We start from the raw sequence: 19,265 nt of genomic DNA on the forward strand, positions 1-19,265 counted from the left end.
CATTTGACCCCACAGCCATCTGAGATAAGACACTTCTTAACTACCATGTCTTCAGATTCATCTGCATTAAACTTGATAGAGCCCCATTTCTTTGTGATGTGGCCAGGCAACTTGAACTTGGCCCTGCGTAGGGACTCAGTCACATGCTCCTTGTTCTGCACCTTGGTATGGATGGACATGATGACTTGACCAATGTAAATTCTGGCCATGGTACCCTGGGGCTTTCTAGAGATACCCTGCACACCTGTCTGGAGCCTACACTGGGCAAAGTCAAAGGTCAGAGACACAAACATACATTGGAAATGGCTGTCTCCTATGTTCTTTAGAGCAACCCATACAAGAAACAAGCTGTGTATACAACAAAGGAGGCTGTTGTTTGCAGCCATTACACCGAGCCCCTATGAGGAAAGGAGTACAGCTGGCTTAATTGACTGCAGATGAATAATTTAAAAAGTCTGCTGAGTCCCAGAATTCGGGGTGACAGTGGTAATCAGAGTGACAGAACTCTAGAGAAAGGCAGTGTTCATAGAAAAGAGTCAGAGGTTGCTGGTGGGGTCAGCTCCCACCAGCTGGAGGTTCTTTTCTTGATTCAGAACTCACAGGGTTTTATGTGGTGTTTTAATAAGAAAGATGTTTCCATCCTTGAACCATCCCTTCTCTAGCTTGGAGGTCCTTCCTGTGCTATAAAGATCACAGATAATTTGCTGGCTTTGTACAAGGGCAGTACTGTTGAAGGGGACCTGCAAGCTTCTTTGTCCTAGAAACTAAAAGTCCCCATTTCTGCCCCAGCAGTTCCAAATGTACAAACAGATATTTTCACATGGTATCACTCCTCACTAGCCACCAGTTGCAGAATGGAGTTGCAGGATATATTATAATAGTTGTTTTTGAGTTCAGGTAGAACTTGGAATCAGCCAAATTTGCCTTAGGCTCAAACTGGATGCCCTGAGAGATAACTCCCACAGTGTAAGATTGAGAACATCATTTGAACTCCCATGGGCCTGATGCCTAGAAGGAGAGCAACCTGGTTTTTGCCCCTTCTTCTGCCTTTGCTGGTCTCCATGCCTAAGCATTACATTCTATCCAGCTCCTACAGATGAGTTAGCTGGCCTGAGTGCCTACAAAGGACCAGGCATTCTCTAAGGCATATTTTACATGTTGCAAGGCACATTTAGCATGCTCTAAGGCATACTCTAAGGCATATTTACATATTTACATTCATCTAATACCGGCCATTCTGTTTTTCCAGCCTGGCCTTCTGTCACAATCTTGGGTTTATCCCTTCTCAGCTCAGCACTAGGGGAGTGTTTCTTCAAAGCTCTGACATATACTGTGGGTGCTGTTCCCAATGATTCCCATCTTTCTGATTCCTTTTAATTCCTTAGTAATGATTTGTGCTAACTATTTTTACTTTTTTTCCCTCCGAGTCTCAACCTTGAAGAGTTTACTGTGGCCACTTGAAATTAAGTATGGGCTTCTTTTAATGGGACTAATTATTATAAGTTCTCATAGGAAGAATCAGTTTCAAGAATGAGAAAAAAATCCATCCCCAGGGTTCCCGCATCCTACTCTCAGCCTCATGATTTAATCACTTAATTTTAGAATAACGCACTCAGCTGTTTCCACGTCAGCCACTGACTTTCCCCAAGAAACAAATAATAAGGAAGATGTGGCCTTAACTAAGATGGCCTTGCCATAGGTTAAAGGATCATGGATAGCTGATCTCTAGTGCCTCTAGATCATTGGAACAAAGCCATTTTCTTCCTCAGACCAGGTTGCTTTGATTTGTAATTTATTATAAACAAAATGAACTGGCTATTTTGGGGCTTGGGTTTGAACTATTACCTAAATCCTGACTAGTCATAGTTTGTGAAGTTCTGCAACAAATGCCTGCCTCTGTCTCTTTCATTCTTTTTCTTCCTCTTCCTCTTTTTTTTTTTTTAAAGAACATCTTTTTCTGGAACAATGAAGCAGATAAGAAATATAGGAAACCATAGAGAGTTAAATAGCATTTATGGAGTTGTGAGGATCATCTATTGACAGTAAGAGCAATAACACAGAAACAGACTTCAACTGGCAAGAAACAGCAGGTCACTGCCTGCAGGGGTTGACCAGCTTAGAAACTTGACTGTTTCGTGTGTTTGGGTAATGTAATCAAACACAAATGCTCAACCAACTTATGCTCTAATGGCATTATATTTGATATCTTCCACTTAATTGTAATTAAAGTTCAATTTAATTTCCTAGAGCAATTAAATATATTAAAATATTTTATGGGCATTTATTAGCCCAAACTGATTTTTAAAAAACACAGAGTGGCATCAGGAGGGTTCTGTGTTTGAGAAGGCCACAATGCTTTTCAGTGAGATACTACATTTGTCCATAGGCTTAGGGAGAATAATTTACATTTCAGTTTTACAAAATTAACATTATGGTCAGCTTTCAACTAGGTATGCAAAAGCCTTTAATTTTAAGTGGAAGAATATCTGTGGGTGTGTGAATATTGAATGAATTCCCTATATTTAATTTCTGCTATAACTTAATAGCCAGTAGACAATAAGAAATGTTGCTGTCAGGGAGGCTTTTATGGGAATGAACTGAAGAAAGAAGCATAATTCTATACAACGGATGGAAGAACACCATACATCTCAGATTTCTGAAGACGTGAAGAGATTTCAAATAGACTGTCCCTTTGTCCTTATAAGCATATTAGTTGTTGGGCCACATACTTTGATTTTTGATTTAGGATACATATTCACTATACTTAAATGTCCTAAAAGTATAATAAGAACAAAAGTCTTAGTCAAAATGTATATGTGCTTATTATTGTAGAATTTCAGTAAGTAGTAACATAACATCCTCAGAAAAGGAAATGGTATGTTTTTAATTCTGTATCCCATGTATGAGAGCACAATTTGCAATCCAAAATTGATTAATTTTCATATATCACTTGATTAAAAAACAGAATAGTGGTAGAAGCTTCTGGAGTATTCCCAGAAGCATTAAAAGATAAACAATAGATAGACAAGTTAAATCTGCAATAAAATCCCATTAATCATATGTAGCTGAGGCTTTAGAAGTGAGTCATCAAATAATCACTGGAAACTTTGAGGATATTTACTAAAATTTTAAAGCTGACTATATTCCAACTGAAAATATTATCCCCCTAAATAAAAAGAGAACTTTTATCTGACACACAGAGCATATCTAGTCTATTTAATCTATATTATTTGCTAGGTGATTTTTAAGTAACCATAGTTACTAGATCTGAAGAATTTACAGCAGGTGTCTGTTGCAGTGGTGATGGCACTAGATTGATTCAACAGTCATTTATTTGTATTAATGAATAGGAAATGAGAAAGATTTGTGAAAGAACAAATAATCTAGGGGAGTTAATGAGTACATGTGTGCACGCATACTCTAACTTCCCAAGGAGGCTATGTTGTAGGGCGCTCTCCCCCACCCACCCTCAACTCTGCAGCCCGCAGGGAGGGAGGGGGCCATGCCCTATATTAGGAGGGGAGTCAAAGGCCAGGCTTACTCAAGTTTTAGTGCAGTATAAAGTGCAGTTTGTAAAGCCTCTGGGTAATTTGATCAATACAGGCATTCGAAATCTATAACGCGAGTTCCAGAGTAAATGTTTGGATCAAATTGATCTTTAATTAAATTTAGAAGAAAACTAAAATTTCCATTTTAGTTGAGTAAGAACAAGAAGTTTAGCCAGATATCTGGCTGTTAAATATGATGTATATAAAACATCTAAATAATTAGTTTGTTTTTCAAACTTTGAATTCAAATGTCTGCTATCTTTAGATTCAAAGTGGATTAAGAATTAGTCATGATAACTCAATTTCTTTGATTTATGAAGAATGTGTGACTCAAAATAATGACCGATCCAATATGCAAAGGGTAATTACTTTTATGTTGGAAATATTCTTGTGTCATTCCTGCACTTGGTCTAGAGTTATGAGATATATATATATATATATATATATATATATATATATATATATATAATGAAATGCAATGCAACCTACTACAAAACACAATTCAAATATTATGATAGTATATTTATTCAAATGATTTCCATGATTCCACAAGTTTATATGGCAATTACACAGTTTCTGAATTTAGTATATAAAAATGATGCTAGAAAAATGGGTATCTACCATTTTTAAACATCTCTTTGAAATGTTAAAATCTCATATAAAAAATCATAATAGTATGTATAATAGCTAAAGTGAAATATACTATTGTTAATGTTATCATTTACTTTTAAAATAGTGAATTAAAAATACATACACTATTCTGCACTACTCTGAGCATGGACTAGACTTAATCTCCAAGTATTTCTAGCTCTCTGGAGTATACAAGGTGCCTGTGTCATGTCTGAGTACTTTGACCTTGACAAGCCTTGTAACCCACAGAACACATAATGTTCCAAGACATGTCCAGACTTGTAGAAGACATAGACAAGTCATCAGTGTTTGCAAGAAATATTTCTTTTTTAAAACGCAGCAACACAATCCATATCTAGTCAGTGTGAGGATGACGAACTACTGCTCACAAAGATCTCACAATAAGTCAATAGAGTGGGATGTGGTTGCTAAGTTAATTCCAGTGAATTGCAAAAAAAAAAAAAAAAAAAAAAGGAAACCAAAATCTTTGGAATTTCAATGGAAATCAGGGAGAAATTGTTGGGAAAAGAATCTTGAGTGCCATATATTTTTTCCCTTTCTAATATTTTGACATGAGTTTATGTTAAGAATATAACTTTTATGCTAATCAATTATTCACTTCCATAAATAATTATGAATTTCAAAACCTAGAGGGCAGTTCTATTACCCTTTAGGGATATCTTACTTATCTAAACTATCAATATTCAGCCATCTTAATCATGTGTCAATCCAAATTCTCTTTTATTTCCCAGCTCCCCTGCAGGAGTTGTAGTTTATTGGAAACTGATCTCTTCCAGTCGGACACTTTCATGGTTCAAATATCAATAACTTTTATAGCTTTTGTTCTCCTCTACACCTTCTCGGCTAATGCCTAATTTACTAGCATCTTGAAGCCTTTTCTTTTGTTAGGAAAGAAAACTTGAATTTCTTTTATTCCATATTACCAGAATAAATGTTGGCATCTTAGCGTGACTTCCTATAGAAGGTCTACAGCTAGTTTCCATACTTACACTTAACAGTCTCAGGGTTTTTAAGGTAGTCATATTTTTCTTCCTAGAATCTGGTTTGAACAGTTCTTTTTTTAAGTGTTTTAAAAATGTCCATTGTCTGAGTAGCTTCAAGGGAAACTTGTGTTTAGTTATCATGTTTTGTTCAGTTTTTCAGACTTTCTAAGATGATGTGTTTTTTGGTTGCTTATCATATTCCATAGTAATTTCTCCCAAACATCAAAATAACATTAGTTGTAGTATTTAATTTGTAATTTGTTTGGCAACAGATAATTTTGAGGTCAGGGAAGGAAGTTAATAGGAAAAGATAAAAACAAGTGATGGTAGAAATAACACTAAGAAGGTTATTTTAAACAAATACGCATTATTGAATCAATGTATGGTTTATGTATACATATGAGTAAATAGGCCTTCTACAGCTGCCGTAAGTTTAAATCTCATATAAAAAATCAACTATCAGTAGCTAAAAAATGTATCAACATACGTTGAACAGGTAAGAATAGGCTGAAAATATATCAAGATGAGCTGGATATAACATACCCATTGAATACAGCCTTATTTTTTACAAGGTACCCAAACATTTTTGGCTAAATTCCTTCTAGAAAAGAGAAATAATTTATTATATTCTTCCCTTGTACTCTTCACAAAACCTTACAGTTTCCACAAGTAAAATCAACACTTTCTTCAGAGCAGTTAAACATATTCCAGCACAAATTTACAAAAAAAGTTGTAATACAAATATTAAAGTTCACTTTTTCACATTTGATGGTTTTTGAAAATACAGTGTATTTCTAGTTTACATTTTGCCAAATGAATGTGACTTTTGAATGTCTTTTTTTATCTGGAGTAAGGAAAACAGTCTGGTCCATGGGCCTTGCAACACTGATTGAAACGGTAAAATTTCACAGAGATGTCATAACAGGAAGAACTTCTGGCATAATCAACACTGACAATAGCATAAGAAAATACTAGCTAGTCTTTCTGATGAAGAATTCTGTTAAAGGACAATCCAGACCAAGTTCGATTATAAGAGTGATGATGTAGGTCTGTCTGACCATATTTGCTGCTTGCATATTGAATTTCCTAAACTCACTGATCTGTTACTGTGAATGGAGTTATTTTTATGTGGTCATATACTTCAAATAAACACACTTAAAATCTTAGGATATTACACTTATAAGGCGCGCAACAGTAGAGTATTGATGCTTTATACTATGTCCACAGGTGAGAATGTAGCCCACATAAAAAATCCTCTGTGTCACTACAGGATCTCTTTAAACTTAGCTGTTTGATGCTGATCATTTAAATGCACTCACACTGATGTAAGATTAAGCAGTGTGGTTAGAAGGGCTTTTGCCACATGATGAGGGCGACTGAGTCTAACTTTAACTTTCCCATAACTAGCTGTGTAAATATAGGGAAGATCATCTAGCCTTTCTTCATCTCTAAACTTAGAACTTCATGCTGATCAGAACAGTTTTGAAGATAAAATGAGATGATATAGAAGAAAAAGGGTTGAAAAATTTAAAACTATAAAAGCTAATTTGTTGATTACAAAGAATATACAAGTAATACGTTGGATGGTTATTCCCAAACTAACCTGTATGACATAGGATGTTGCCGGTCTTCCACAGGCCCTGAATAACGAATAAACATTTTTTATTTTCTGAAGAAACATAGGGAACGTCATTTCACAAGCACCATTTCCCTGTGAAAGCAGGTAATTTATTTTCCCAAGTGAGTTTTAATTTTTACATGAAGCACTTAGATCAGTTGCTGTTCTACGAACACTAAGTGGACAGCAGAGAGATGTCCAGTTTACTCTGCAAAGAAGGCATATGTGTGTGCATGCTTGGAAAAGCATACAATACCCCAGTGGTCTCTGGAATTACTAGGATTTGCAACACAAAGGCAGCAAATGGGTGGGGGACAGAGAGGGGTGGGGGAGTACTCAAATTCCTCACACTACCACTTCTCTGCCTGCATTGCAGGGTGCTTCTAGAAGTACATGCCACTTTTTGTGGAAAGGTTCCAAGAGCAGAAGTGGTAGAAGGTGGAAAATCAAGAGAGAGAGTCGAGAGGGCTGGTGTGGAAAGACCAAAAGTGGGACAGGAATATGGGGGGAGACTGGCTAGAATGCTATGAGAGAGGGAAGTAGCAGGCTTAATGGCAGTTTCGTGTGTGTGCGTGTGTGGGGGGGTGCTTTTTTCTTCTGTCTCTCCTTCTGGGTATGAACTTGAAGGAATAATTTCGTATTTGGTGGCTTCCCATCTTCTGAAACCATTTTTGAGAAGGTAGGAAGCAGGGCAAGAAGGGGAAAGTACCACTAAGTGAACTTGGGGCAGTCTTCAAGCACCCCATTGTGTTTCAGCGTGTCTGGTGTTTCTTGCAAATTCTCCATAAGGTGCTAGCTTGCTGGCTCTCCGCTGCCACAGAGGTTATTCGTGGCTGCTGGGGAAGAAGCGCCCATCTGCTTCATCAGGTCATTGTGCATTCTGGCCCTCAGCAGTTGTTTCAGGATAAAATCACTTGGTCCCCAAAGTTATGCCCAACCTGAATGTCCAGAACTTGGAAAGAAAGAAGAATCAGAGTGCAGTTCCAGCTCAAGTTTAAGTCTAGGGGGAATATGAGAAGACTGGGAACAAGCCAACTCACAGAATGTAAGGAACTGACGTGCATGGGTCTGAACCAAGGCTCTGCGATTTCTCTAAGTTACTTAACCTTCTTATGCCCTGTCTTTCCTATGGAGATATAATGTGCACAGCTCTGGTTTTTAGAGAAAGTTTAGAAAAAATAATGTATATAAAATATTTAGCAGAGTTTCTGGGATATAATAACAAACTCAATAATAATAACTATCATTAAGGCCGAAGCTGAACATCTTATTTTGCTAAGTCCAGATTGATTGTTACTGTAACTTTAAAAATAAGATGAACTAATTATAAGTGTTTCTTTCGCAAAATTGTATGTAAAGCTTTCCTTTAAAACTTTCAGAATAAGGACTTTTTTTCTGCTCGCTTAGAAAGCAGTTTAAATTTAGGCTGTCCGTATTTCAGTTTTGTGGTGGTCTTAACTTTATCAACTAAGAGCTTCATATTGCCACAGGTGGTTTTTTTTTTTCCTTTTGAGTGAGAAAAAGTAAATAATTTATCAAATAGGTTCAGAAGCTAAAGCCTAGGGGAAAAATTTAGCAACTTTGCATCTAAATTTAATCTAAGAGTAACTGTGTTGAGAAATATCTTAGTTGTGAATGTATTTGGAAAGTACTGGCGTTCTCATTTCATAATTGTTTTGGTTATCTAGAAAAAAATTAATTAATGGTTTCAATTGCAGAATCTGCAATTTTATGTGAGGATGAGTATTTTTTCCTAGAATGTAAATATTATTTCAGTTTGAAGACAGGAAGAGTGGAACAGTGAACAACATATGCTTTCATTCAACAATATGTAATGATTGGTCACTATGTATCAGGCACATATTAATCCAGTCAAAGATTAAATTGCCCACAAAGGCATTGCCAAAAGTAAGATATCCCAGATGTCCCAGTGCAGGAGGCAGTAGGGTCTGGATTATGGTTGGGAAAGGGGGAATGTTTTGTTAAAGGTTTAAGGAAGTGTCAGCCACAAAGCATTGGATGCTTGGGGGAGAGGCGGTCTTGGCACACTGCTGTTGGGATTATCTTCTCCCCAGCACAGCGTGTAGCACATAAGCAGGCCCTGCAAGTCCTGCTTCATGCTGTGCTTCCACCTCTCAGTTGTGCCCTCCATTTCTGGGAATGGCCATGGGATCAGCCTTTGCTTGGGGGAGGGTCCCCACTTAGAGAACTGGACCATGGTGGCTGTTGTCAGCGCAGTGCAAAGTGTGGCTGGGCCCTTGTGTCAGGATCAACCTGACAGCTTGCCAAAATGCAGATTCCTTTAGTGCTACAGAACGAAATCCTGGGTATGCACAGGCAGGTGTCCATCAGCTCTAAGAGTCTTCTTTATTTTTAGTTTTTGGAGCAAGGGTAAAAATAAAGTACAAAATAATTGTAGTAGAGCTAAACACACACACACGCACACACCCTTGATTTTTAAAGTACAGTGTGTCTAACACACGATCTGTTACTTTGGCTTTGTTTTAAGAAGGGGCAGAATTCATACCGGCCTTTGAAGGAAACATTTTTAACAGGTGTTTTTTCTTTACTTTTTCTTTTCTCTTCTCTTTTCTTCTTTTCTCTTCTCCCTCTCTCTTTCTTTCTCCCTTCTCTTCCCCTCCCTTCCTCCATTTTCTTTTCTTCTTCCCGCCCCCCTCCCCTCCCCATCGTTCCTTCTTCCTTAAATCGTTGCTATTTGTGCTTGTCTTGTTTTCCAGTAAGAAGGTACTGGTAAGCTACAGACCACTTGTTACCCCGTAATGACCACTAAACAGCATTCACAGCCAAATGGATTGGGTTAAAGGCCTGCTCCCACAACTTATTAGTTGTGGAACTTGGGAATGTGTCTTAACTTCTTGGATTCCTCTGTTTCTAGATCCCTAGGAGATGGAAATACCTTCTTCTTGAAGATTAAATTAGGTATTATGTTAAGGAGCTAAACAGGTTATAGCCCAGACGTGTTCAATAAGTTCCTGGTACTCATAAACCTTATCTCAAGGCATTACCAATCTCATTTATTAATCACGGGAGTGTACATACCCTTTCTCAAACATTCTCCAACTCTATACGCTTCCCTTTGTAGATAACGCTCTTCTCCTCTTTCCCCGACTACTGAAGGAACATCCGTTCTTTCAAGATCCAGTCCAAATGACACCTTCTTGGGTGTCTCTCCGTTTCCTATGTCGTTAGCCCGCCACGCGATTGCGTCAGAATATACTTCTCTCAAAATACATATGCAGCTGAACCATAACTATGCACCTGGGTGCTATGCCCTCTAGATTCTGTGAAATGTAGTCATTCCTAAATCTTCAGCACTTAGCCAGTTGCCTGGCACGTAACAGGTCACTAAATGCTCTATCATGCTCACACAAGAATGTGTGTATGCATAAACATGTATAAAATGCCCGGTTAAGATAGAGTCATGCGCCGATGGCTGGTCAGAGGAACACATGGGTGTGCTCGGAAGGAAGCGATGGCCCTATGCGGACAGGGTAGTTGTCCTAGAGTCCTCAGGCGCACCTCAGTGCTTAGGCGCAGCGCTGAGGGGACGGCCTCTGCCACGGAGCCAGTCGGGTTTCTCCATTTTGGGACGCAGCTCTGCAGGGCACCGGCAGGGGGCGGCGTTGTCACGCAGCTGGACGCTCCACGGGTGACACCTCCGCACCCTACCCCTGATCCCCGAGCCGCGCAGCTTGGGTGACTAGGCCGGGGCTCCCCCAGTTAGGAGGTCAGCGCTGTTTTTCCTCCCAGTCTGGGCGGGCAGGATTGAGCAGGGTTTGGGGAGTATTCTGTGACCCTGGCATTCTCCCCTCTGCCCCACCTCAGCCCCCGGCAGCGTCTAGGCGCTGGGAAAGCTGCTCCGGTTTAGTTGACGGAGGCAGCGAGCTGCCGAAGAGACGGCCACAGCTTTCTAGCAAAGAGTGGTGGTGGCGCGAGTTGAGCGTGGGTAGAATTAGCTCTGCCAAAGTCACCGAAGCTGGAGGTGAGAATTTATTTTATTCTTGAAACCCCTACTTTTACGTCTCGTGGAAAACCAAATCGTATTCCACTGACAGTATGATGCACTTAAAATGGCCAAACCTTAGCGGGCCGCGAGGAACGCGCTTCGCTGCCTCCAATTTTCTGTGAGAGAACTCGCAGCAAAGGCACCGAACACCTAGCGGCCCTTTCCCCAGACTCCGGGGCAGCACGCACTCCCCGGGCGCGCTCTCTGCGCCGCACTCGGCCCGCCCAGTCCTCGGCCATTGGCTGCTCGCCCGCGTCTGCTCCGTGACGCGCCCTGGTCCCCGCGACGCACTGGCCCCTTGGAGCCACTCGTGCACAGGAGCCGCGCACGCCCGAGGCCCGTGGTGCCGCCCCCGCGCCTTCTCGGGCTCGCCCAGAGCTCCCCGGCGCGCTTCCCGAGGTTTCGAGAATCGAAACCCAGTTATCAACAAGCCCTTCCCACTCACGCGCCGTGACTGATTTGCGTGCAAGCGTGGACTCATGAGTCCACACTTGGATGGGGTTTATCAATGGAGTAAATGGTCTAGCTAGACATCGAGGTTTGAAAGAGCGGTCGTGAGGAACGTCTGGAGCCCAACCGTGATGATCTAATGACGGGCTGTATCCGCGAGAATTTTGGGAAGTTTCTGCAGTTGCAGGATTTTAGTCGTGATCTGGTTTTGATGACCAGTTATGATTCCTGGGGCATTTAAAGTGTCTCCTCCTGGGGAAAATGAAAAGAGATTCGCGGGAGGGGGCGTACATAAATTAAATGTATGTATAAATACACGCATCTACGGGCGCACACAGTATCCGCACAGACACACCAGGGCCTCACGCTCACCGGCCGTCGTCCCGCACTAACTGCTGGGCTAGTCAGCTGCGTGCCCTGCGGGCGGGGGAGGGCAGAGGGGGCGGCGCCCTATGCAGATGAGGAGGGTGTGGCGAGCGTGCCGCTCCGGGCCCCGGAAGCGCGGAAAAGCCCGGTATAAAAAAGTACTGAAGACATTTTCCCCGCACAACTGCTAAAGCTCCAGAGACACGAACGTGTGTGGCAGCAAGAGCCGCCACTTTGGGACCACCGCAGCTGGGGTGGCAGTGGCGCGGGAGGGGTTGCGGGGAGGGAGTGGTGAGCGCAGGCGGCAGGGGTCTGGGAAGGACGGAGTCGCTAGTTGCTGTCGGAGCGCACTCACAGCTCCTGAAGTGTTGCCGCTTCTCGGTTTCTCTCTCGCTCGCTGCGCTCCTAGAAGGGGCGGCCGCCTCCAGGTGACACAGACGGGACTCTCGCTTGCGCTTTCCAGATGCATCAGAGATACTTTTGGTGCGGGGCTGCTCTGCGGGGCGCGGGGCGCGGCTGGGGACTGTAAGGGCCGGGGGAGGGAGAGCCGCGGAGGAGGCCCGGGGTCAGGGAACTATGGGGGAGGGGGCGCTCTTTTCCTGGCGGGCCTCTGCCCTCCGCCGCCGCGCGTCCTCACCGCGCTCCTTTCCCTTTCCTTTTAGGACTGACCAGGGCCAAGTGGCGCTCGGCGGGCACTACATGGCGGAGGGCGAAGGGTACTTCGCCATGGCTGAGGACGAGCTGGCCTGCAGCCCCTACATTCCCCTAGGCGGCGACTTCGGCGGCGGCGACTTTGGCAGCGGCGACTTTGGCGGCAGCGACTTCGGCGGCGGCGGCGGCAGCTTCGGTGGGCACTGCTTGGACTATTGCGAAAGCCCCACGGCGCACTGCAATGTGCTGAACTGGGAGCAAGTGCAGCGGCTGGACGGCATCCTGAGCGAGACCATTCCGATTCACGGGCGCGGCAACTTCCCCACGCTCGAGCTGCAGCCGAGCCTGATCGTGAAGGTGGTGCGGCGGCGCCTGGCCGAGAAGCGCATCGGCGTCCGCGACGTGCGCCTCAACGGCTCGGCCGCCAGCCACGTCCTGCACCAGGACAGCGGCCTGGGCTACAAGGACCTGGACCTCATCTTCTGCGCCGACCTGCGCGGGGAAGGGGAGTTTCAGACTGTGAAGGACGTCGTGCTGGACTGCCTGTTGGACTTCTTACCCGAGGGGGTGAACAAAGAGAAGATCACACCACTCACGCTCAAGGTAACACCACCCGAGATGCACCTGGGTCCTGACCCAGGCTGGGCCAGGTGCGGCGGGGAGCGGGCAGAGGGGCATCGGTTAAATGCCATGAATCTGTGGCCATCACGAGTTCGGGCGCGCGTATTTCTTTGATTTTTGATTTTTTAAACCAGTAAACTGACGTGCGTGGACGGTGTTGAGTGTTTTCAGTTTCCTTGATGCTTTGGCGCTACAACTCTTCTCCCAGGTCGTCCTCTGCCCTCTCTTCTCTTCTTTCTCCTTGCGGTTTAACTCTTGGCTTTCCCTGTTGGAGTCTTGTCCAGAGTAGATTCTGATACTTGGCAGAATGAAATGATGTAAATAATTTTTTGAGTCATTATATGATCTAGCCTTTGGGAAAATAACAGCCTGAAGCAGAAGTGAGTCAATGAGTTTTTTATTGTACTGGAAAAGGTGAATAGATTGCACAGCGGTATTCAGCTGACTACATGTTAAAGGTCTATCTGGTGGTTCTTCGTGCTGGTTCATATGTTAAGGGTATAGTGGCACCCCCTCCCCACCCTCCACTTTAGTTCAAGACGGGTTTTATATGATAGTTAAAATTGTCTGAGGAGGCAGGCTCCCGGAATGTCATAATTTAGTTTATATTTGATTGTAACTGCAGAGTGCCCCTGGAGGGACACAGAAGATACTGATAATATTGATTGCCGCAGGCGGAGAGGAATTGGGTGGCTTGGAACAAGGGTGAGTGGCTGACTAACCTACCGCTGAATGCCCTTCCGAGTCTTTTGAATGTTGTTTGGATACTGTGTGAATATTGTGCCTATTAGACCATTTTCAAAAAGTAACACTTAAAAAGTCAGACATGACAACAAAACCTCTTGTACTGTGCTACGTCTGCCAAAAGCCTCAAACTATTACTTCTAGTCCCTTTCCCAGACAGTAAAACTACTCGTTAAAAGTATTTTTTTTTTCTATTTTCAGAAGACCGTTTAAGCCTGTAGGTAGTGTTTGGCTGAAACTTGACAAAACAAAAGGGAAAGAGCAAAATAATTCTCAGCTGTGAAGAGGATGTATTTATTTATTTATGTATTATTTTCTAGGTTTGCTCATTTTGTTTTATCTTTTAAATTGTAGGAAGCTTATGTGCAGAAAATGGTTAAAGTGTGCAATGACTCTGACCGTTGGAGTCTTATATCCCTGTCAAACAACAGTGGCAAAAATGTGGAACTGAAATTTGTGGATTCCCTCCGGAGGCAGTTTGAATTCAGTGTAGATTCTTTTCAAATCAAATTAGACTCTCTTCTGCTCTTTTATGAATGTTCAGAGAACCCAATGACTGAGACATTTCACCCCACAATAATCGGGGAGAGCGTCTATGGCGATTTCCAGGAAGCCTTTGATCACCTTTGTAACAAGATCATTGCCACCAGGAACCCAGAGGAAATCCGAGGCGGAGGCCTGCTTAAGTACTGCAACCTCTTGGTGAGGGGCTTTAGGCCCGCCTCTGATGAGATCAAGACCCTTCAAAGGTATATGTGTTCCAGGTTTTTCATCGACTTCTCAGACATTGGAGAGCAGCAGAGAAAACTGGAGTCCTATTTGCAGAACCACTTTGTGGGATTGGAAGACCGCAAGTATGAGTATCTCATGACCCTTCATGGAGTGGTAAATGAGAGCACCGTGTGCCTGATGGGACATGAAAGAAGACAGACTTTAAACCTTATCACCATGCTGGCTATCCGGGTGTTAGCTGACCAAAATGTCATTCCTAATGTGGCTAATGTCACTTGCTATTACCAGCCAGCCCCCTATGTAGCAGATGCCAACTTTAGCAATTACTACATTGCACAGGTTCAGCCAGTATTCACGTGCCAGCAACAGACCTACTCCACTTGGCTACCCTGCAATTAAGAATCATTTAAAAATGTCCTGTGGGGAAGCCATTTCAGACAAGACAGGAGAGAAAAAAAAAAAAAAAAAAAGAAAAAAAAAAGTGATCCAGCCCTTCTTAGGGATGTGTTTTCTGCAATGATGATATGCTCCTGGTTTTAAGTTTGGCAAAGCTTATGTATCTTTTAATAGATGTGGGAGCATGATCTCGAAAGGATCCTTTTCCCTCCCCTTATTCTCCTACCCAATTGGATTCTATCCTGCAAAAAAAGAGAGACCTGTCATTAAAAGCAACCAGGTTCTCCTGATATAACAAGAGAAGAAATGTGTGATGACAATATGGGTTTGCTATATCTGCTCCCATAGCTTTGCCATAGGAAAAAAAAAAAAGTGGAAAGTTTCTTTTAAGATGGAATTCATAAAAGGGAAAATACAGAGGAAAAAAAGGTCTCACTCCAACTTGTGAATCAGTTTAGGAGTTCAGATGTTAATAGTAACAATACAGGAAAAAGGGGAACTCCAACGTTGGGATTACTGTCTGAGGCTTGTAGCAAGTGCTTTCTGTGGAATGATCTTGTTTTGCTAACAAACGGCTTGCTCCGAATGAACAGTAGTAGGTTGGTGCAGTTCTCGTAACAATCAGCAGAACTTATGATGACCCAATCCATTAATTCCAGCTGCGTGCATAGATCGCATTTTTAAAATGTAAAAATGCAAGCAAAAACAGCTGTAACAAAGAAAGTGTGCTCAAGGACCAAAGATTTAACAGATAAAAATACCCAATTAGAAGAGTTATAGTAGAATATATGAAGAGAGATTATATTTGTTACACACCAATATACATCAAAGTGCCTGTTGCCTTCTGAAAATTTGAAGTGGCAAAATTATGGTTTAATGATTATTTTATTTTATCAGGGACTGCCTCAAGAAGAAAATAACATATAAGCTTGTGAATGGTGGAGAAAATGCCCTATTTTTTCTTGCAAATACTTGTATAAAGTTAACATTTGTTGATCTGATATTATCATAGGTACATGTGTATGTGTGTATAAATTATGTGTGTGTGTATGTATACATTTTATATATACATTTTATATGTATATATACACAGTAGATTGACTATGATCTAGAATAATGTCTCAAATAGGAAATGTTTAAATACCGTGTGTTTTTATGTTTTCAACAGGATAACGTGAGACGTGGGCATATTGCAATGATGAATTAAATCCACATCTAAAAAAATTAAATGAAGGAGGGAACCAAGTAATATATTTCATAGGAAGAGCAGAAATTATACTGTTTTAGTGGGATTTATTTTTCTTTTTTTTCTTCGGTGAGCCATAGAATTCCACAAATGGGAGAATATTTGTTTGGCAGAGCACTCTTTTTTATATTGAACTGCCATTTTGACAGTTTGAATCCATTGTAAAAATATAATTGCATTCCTCTATGATGTTTAATCTAGTGGATCATGGATCAGTAATAGGCTACTTAAATCCCTGACTGCTAAAAAGGATTTCCGGTGATCTAAACACTACTTGCTAATGTTTAAATGAATTTTAATGAATGCATTCTGCATTTCTGGACCACTAGAATTTAGTAATGTGAAATGACCCTTTTTAAAGAATATTTGCACAATTGCTTAAAATTTATATATGAGATATATATTATATATAACATTTTATAAATCATGTCAATATGAAACATCTTTGATCTGGTTGTCACACTGCATTTAAATATTTAGTACTGTACTTTAAATCACTTTCCATTAAATCAAATCCAACTTTATTTTCTTTCTTACAAAAATACCAGTTATACCTTTGTGAAATGAACTGGCATTACTATTTCAGTTCAATAACAGCTAATCCTAAAACCACCCTTTCTCCTTGCCAGTAGTTCCTCTAGATACTGGTCTCTGAAAATGCATTTGTTAAAACAAAACAAAACGAACACATAAGAACCTTCCCTTTGTGTTGTGAAACAACCACATAATCTCCACAACCTTAGTGGATGACTGCTTGCTATGATAATTCCTCGAAGACCCAATCAGAAGATTTTCATCATCAGTTAAAGAGACTATGGGAGAAAAAAGTGTCCTCCTGTTGGCAGTATAATTTGTTTGTTTGTTTATCTAGGGATCCTCAGATGCTTAGTGCTAGGTTAATCCAGGTTAATCTGTCTGGACTACCTTTTGTGCATCTTTCTTTGAAGCCTTAATGGGAACCTGATGGGTTTGCTGTAGCAGCTTCCCTGTGAATTCTGTCAGAGCTGCAACAGCCCCTGCACTGCCACTCAGTTTTCTAAGGAACTCCTACTACCATCTTGGCTCAGTCTCCCTCACTCGAGCCCTAGGTTTGAAAAATTAATTGCAACTTCCCAGGAAACATTGTTCAGTTTGCAGATGAAGCCTGGCACTCACCTGTCAGAAACCAGAGCTCCGCCTGCTTAGTTGTTTCAAAGTTTTCTAAAAGAAAACTAGGGGAGCACTTGTGAACACAGGAGCAGCTGGTGATCTGCTTTCTCACCCTAACTCTTGACAAATGAGTCGTCTACTATTTTAAAGAGTCTGGAGGTCTCTGGCTCTGCCGTAACAATAACCTGCTGTTAATTTATAACACAGATTTTTGTCTGGAAGAGCCTTATTTGAAATACGCTTTCATTTATTTTCTTAAATATTTATATTCTTTTCTTGCTTACTTCAGGGTTGGTAGCTTAGTTGGAAGTGCCAGCACCTGGCACCTATTCATATAGAACAGGCTGTACTCAAGACAACTTCCAGCATTTACTTTAAGACTTATATAATTTATTTCTATTTTGTATGTACTATAGTCTTGTGCATATGTAGTTGAACACACAGTGAAATATATGTCTGTCTTTGTGGATGTGTGGCCTAAAAATTTGAATGTTTGTCTGGTGAGAGAGAGCCATGTGTATAGGTCAGAAGAAAGAACAGCTCCCGACTCCCTATTAGCGCCTGTGATTTGTTTGCTTTTGTGTTTATCTGGCCTAGTGTGCTGTGTCTTTAAACCAGGAAGAAGTTTTGTCTTTTGGAGGCTCTTCTCACCTGTCCAGCCTGGCATGTCAGAGAACACATAGCCTGTGACAATGCCGTTTTTAAAAGTTTACTTAATTTGCAGTAAATCCAGCTGCCTCAAGAACTCCTACATCAAGATGGACATTTCCCTTCCAGAAATGGGATCAAGTATCTGCTCACTTTGGTATTGGATGAACTAATAATGTAGCTCCAAAAATGCAAGGATGGAAGAATATCTGTAATCCAAACCAAGGAAGGAAATGAAAAGTGAACGTACTGTTTTTACCACCCCTTTCTGTTTGCTTCTTGTTGGTTGCTTCACTGTGCATAAAGTTGTTTTCAATGCAATGCTTGTTCAATAAATATTGTGAACTATTTTGTAAATGAAATGTATTATGTTGAAAGCTGTCAGTTCAAAAGTAAGCTTTTTTGTTGTTGTTGAAGATGAAGTGTGTTACATGAAACCAAAAAGCCAAAAAAAGTAATTTCATATATAGCATCTATTTGAATATAATCTTTCTTTAAAATTTCTTTTAGCATAGCATTTTCAGTGCTAAGAAAGAATCTCTATGTTATATTTTGTTAAAATAATGGCTTTCTAACAAAGCAAATGGTAAAGTACAAAGTTGGAAGATGTCAAGTTAACGAGACTTGCTGCAAAGCCTTGCAGAATGGAGGAGGCTCTGCCCGCTGGCTGTCTCTCCCTCCAACCGCTCTACAATCATTGCCTGCTTTGAGGTGTTCTGTTGCAGCAAGCTGCACCTTGGGTTACTCTTTTGGAATATTTTGACTATAGGCTGCGTCACAGGCAGAAAAGGAGTTGATGGAAAATGGACTAAAAAACTGACATGTTTGAATCTGCTAGAGGGAACAGATTGTGAATTTTGTTTACAGCATCCAATATTTGGATTTTTTTTGTAAATAAAAAAGTTATTTTTTTCTATTGATTTGTGTTTGCTGTCTACAATGTCTGTATTGACTGAAGACCACGTCCTTTGAATCCCAACCCACGTCCTTTAGAAAAGGCAGACCGGTACATAGAGAAGAGTAGCCTTCAGCCACTTTCTGATTGAAGCACAGTCAATGAAAACATCCAGCTGTCAGCCAGCCCATCTCTGACTGGCTCAGTTAAGCTCCAAAAGCATCTAGCTAATGGATGCCAACAATTTTTTTGTCTGGGTATCCATTTAGCAGTGTTAAGTGACCAGAAGTCAGAACTGTTTTCCGGTATCAGTAGAGACTCACGGCTCTAGCAGACCGTAGGGCTCTAATAAGCCCTAGCGTGAGCCTTGGTCTTCCTGAGTAGCCTTAGGGCTGTGATTCGTCAGTGGTTATATAGATTCTGTTCGAGGCTCTATAGTGTTATTCAGAGTTTTTAAGTTGGGGTGAGAGGAATTGGTGGCTAGGAATTGAAAGGGGAAGTATAGAGAAGGAAGAGCAATCAAAAGATCTAGTATGTTGT

The 19,265-nt window shown here is 41.4% G+C and overlaps 1 protein-coding gene and 1 non-coding gene across 4 annotated transcripts; one reads left to right on the forward strand and one right to left on the reverse strand.

The window, feature by feature from the left end:
* Positions 1 to 304: 304 nt before the first annotated feature.
* LOC115831351 lies at positions 305 to 437 on the reverse strand. The gene has a single exon (XR_004026867.1). It is a non-coding gene; the product is annotated as a small nucleolar RNA SNORA70 (small nucleolar RNA).
* Positions 438 to 11,795: 11,358 nt separating this feature from the next.
* On the forward strand, positions 11,796 to 18,750 carry TENT5A (terminal nucleotidyltransferase 5A). 3 transcript variants are annotated; one of them, XM_003258270.3, is made up of 3 exons: positions 11,796 to 12,071; positions 12,306 to 12,897; positions 14,014 to 18,750. In XM_003258270.3, the coding sequence occupies exons 2-3, from the start codon at positions 12,343 to 12,345 to the stop codon at positions 14,788 to 14,790; spliced, it is 1,332 nt and encodes a 443-aa protein (XP_003258318.1). In that variant the 5' UTR covers positions 11,796 to 12,071; positions 12,306 to 12,342; the 3' UTR covers positions 14,791 to 18,750. The 3 variants fall into 3 exon arrangements, with proteins under 3 accessions (XP_003258318.1, XP_004091150.1, XP_004091151.1); XM_004091102.3 differs by having other exon boundaries at positions 11,796 to 12,126; positions 14,014 to 14,861; XM_004091103.3 differs by having other exon boundaries at positions 11,848 to 11,934; positions 14,014 to 14,916.
* Positions 18,751 to 19,265: the final 515 nt, after the last annotated feature.

Source organism: Nomascus leucogenys, chromosome 18, assembly GCF_006542625.1.
Source record: "Nomascus leucogenys isolate Asia chromosome 18, Asia_NLE_v1, whole genome shotgun sequence".
In the NCBI taxonomy this organism is placed as follows: Eukaryota; Metazoa; Chordata; class Mammalia; order Primates; family Hylobatidae; genus Nomascus; species Nomascus leucogenys.

What these genes read in the sequence shown, in the direction of transcription:
- TENT5A (XM_004091102.3), top strand. Translation starts at nt 12,107, where the DNA reads ATGCATCAGAGATACTTTTG. An exon ending in ATGCATCAGAGATACTTTTG is followed by an intron (nt 12,127 to 12,305) that starts GTGCGGGGCTGC and finishes CTTTCCTTTTAG; the next exon opens with GACTGACCAGGGCCAAGTGG. An exon ending in TCACACCACTCACGCTCAAG is followed by an intron (nt 12,898 to 14,013) that starts GTAACACCACCC and finishes TTTAAATTGTAG; the next exon opens with GAAGCTTATGTGCAGAAAAT.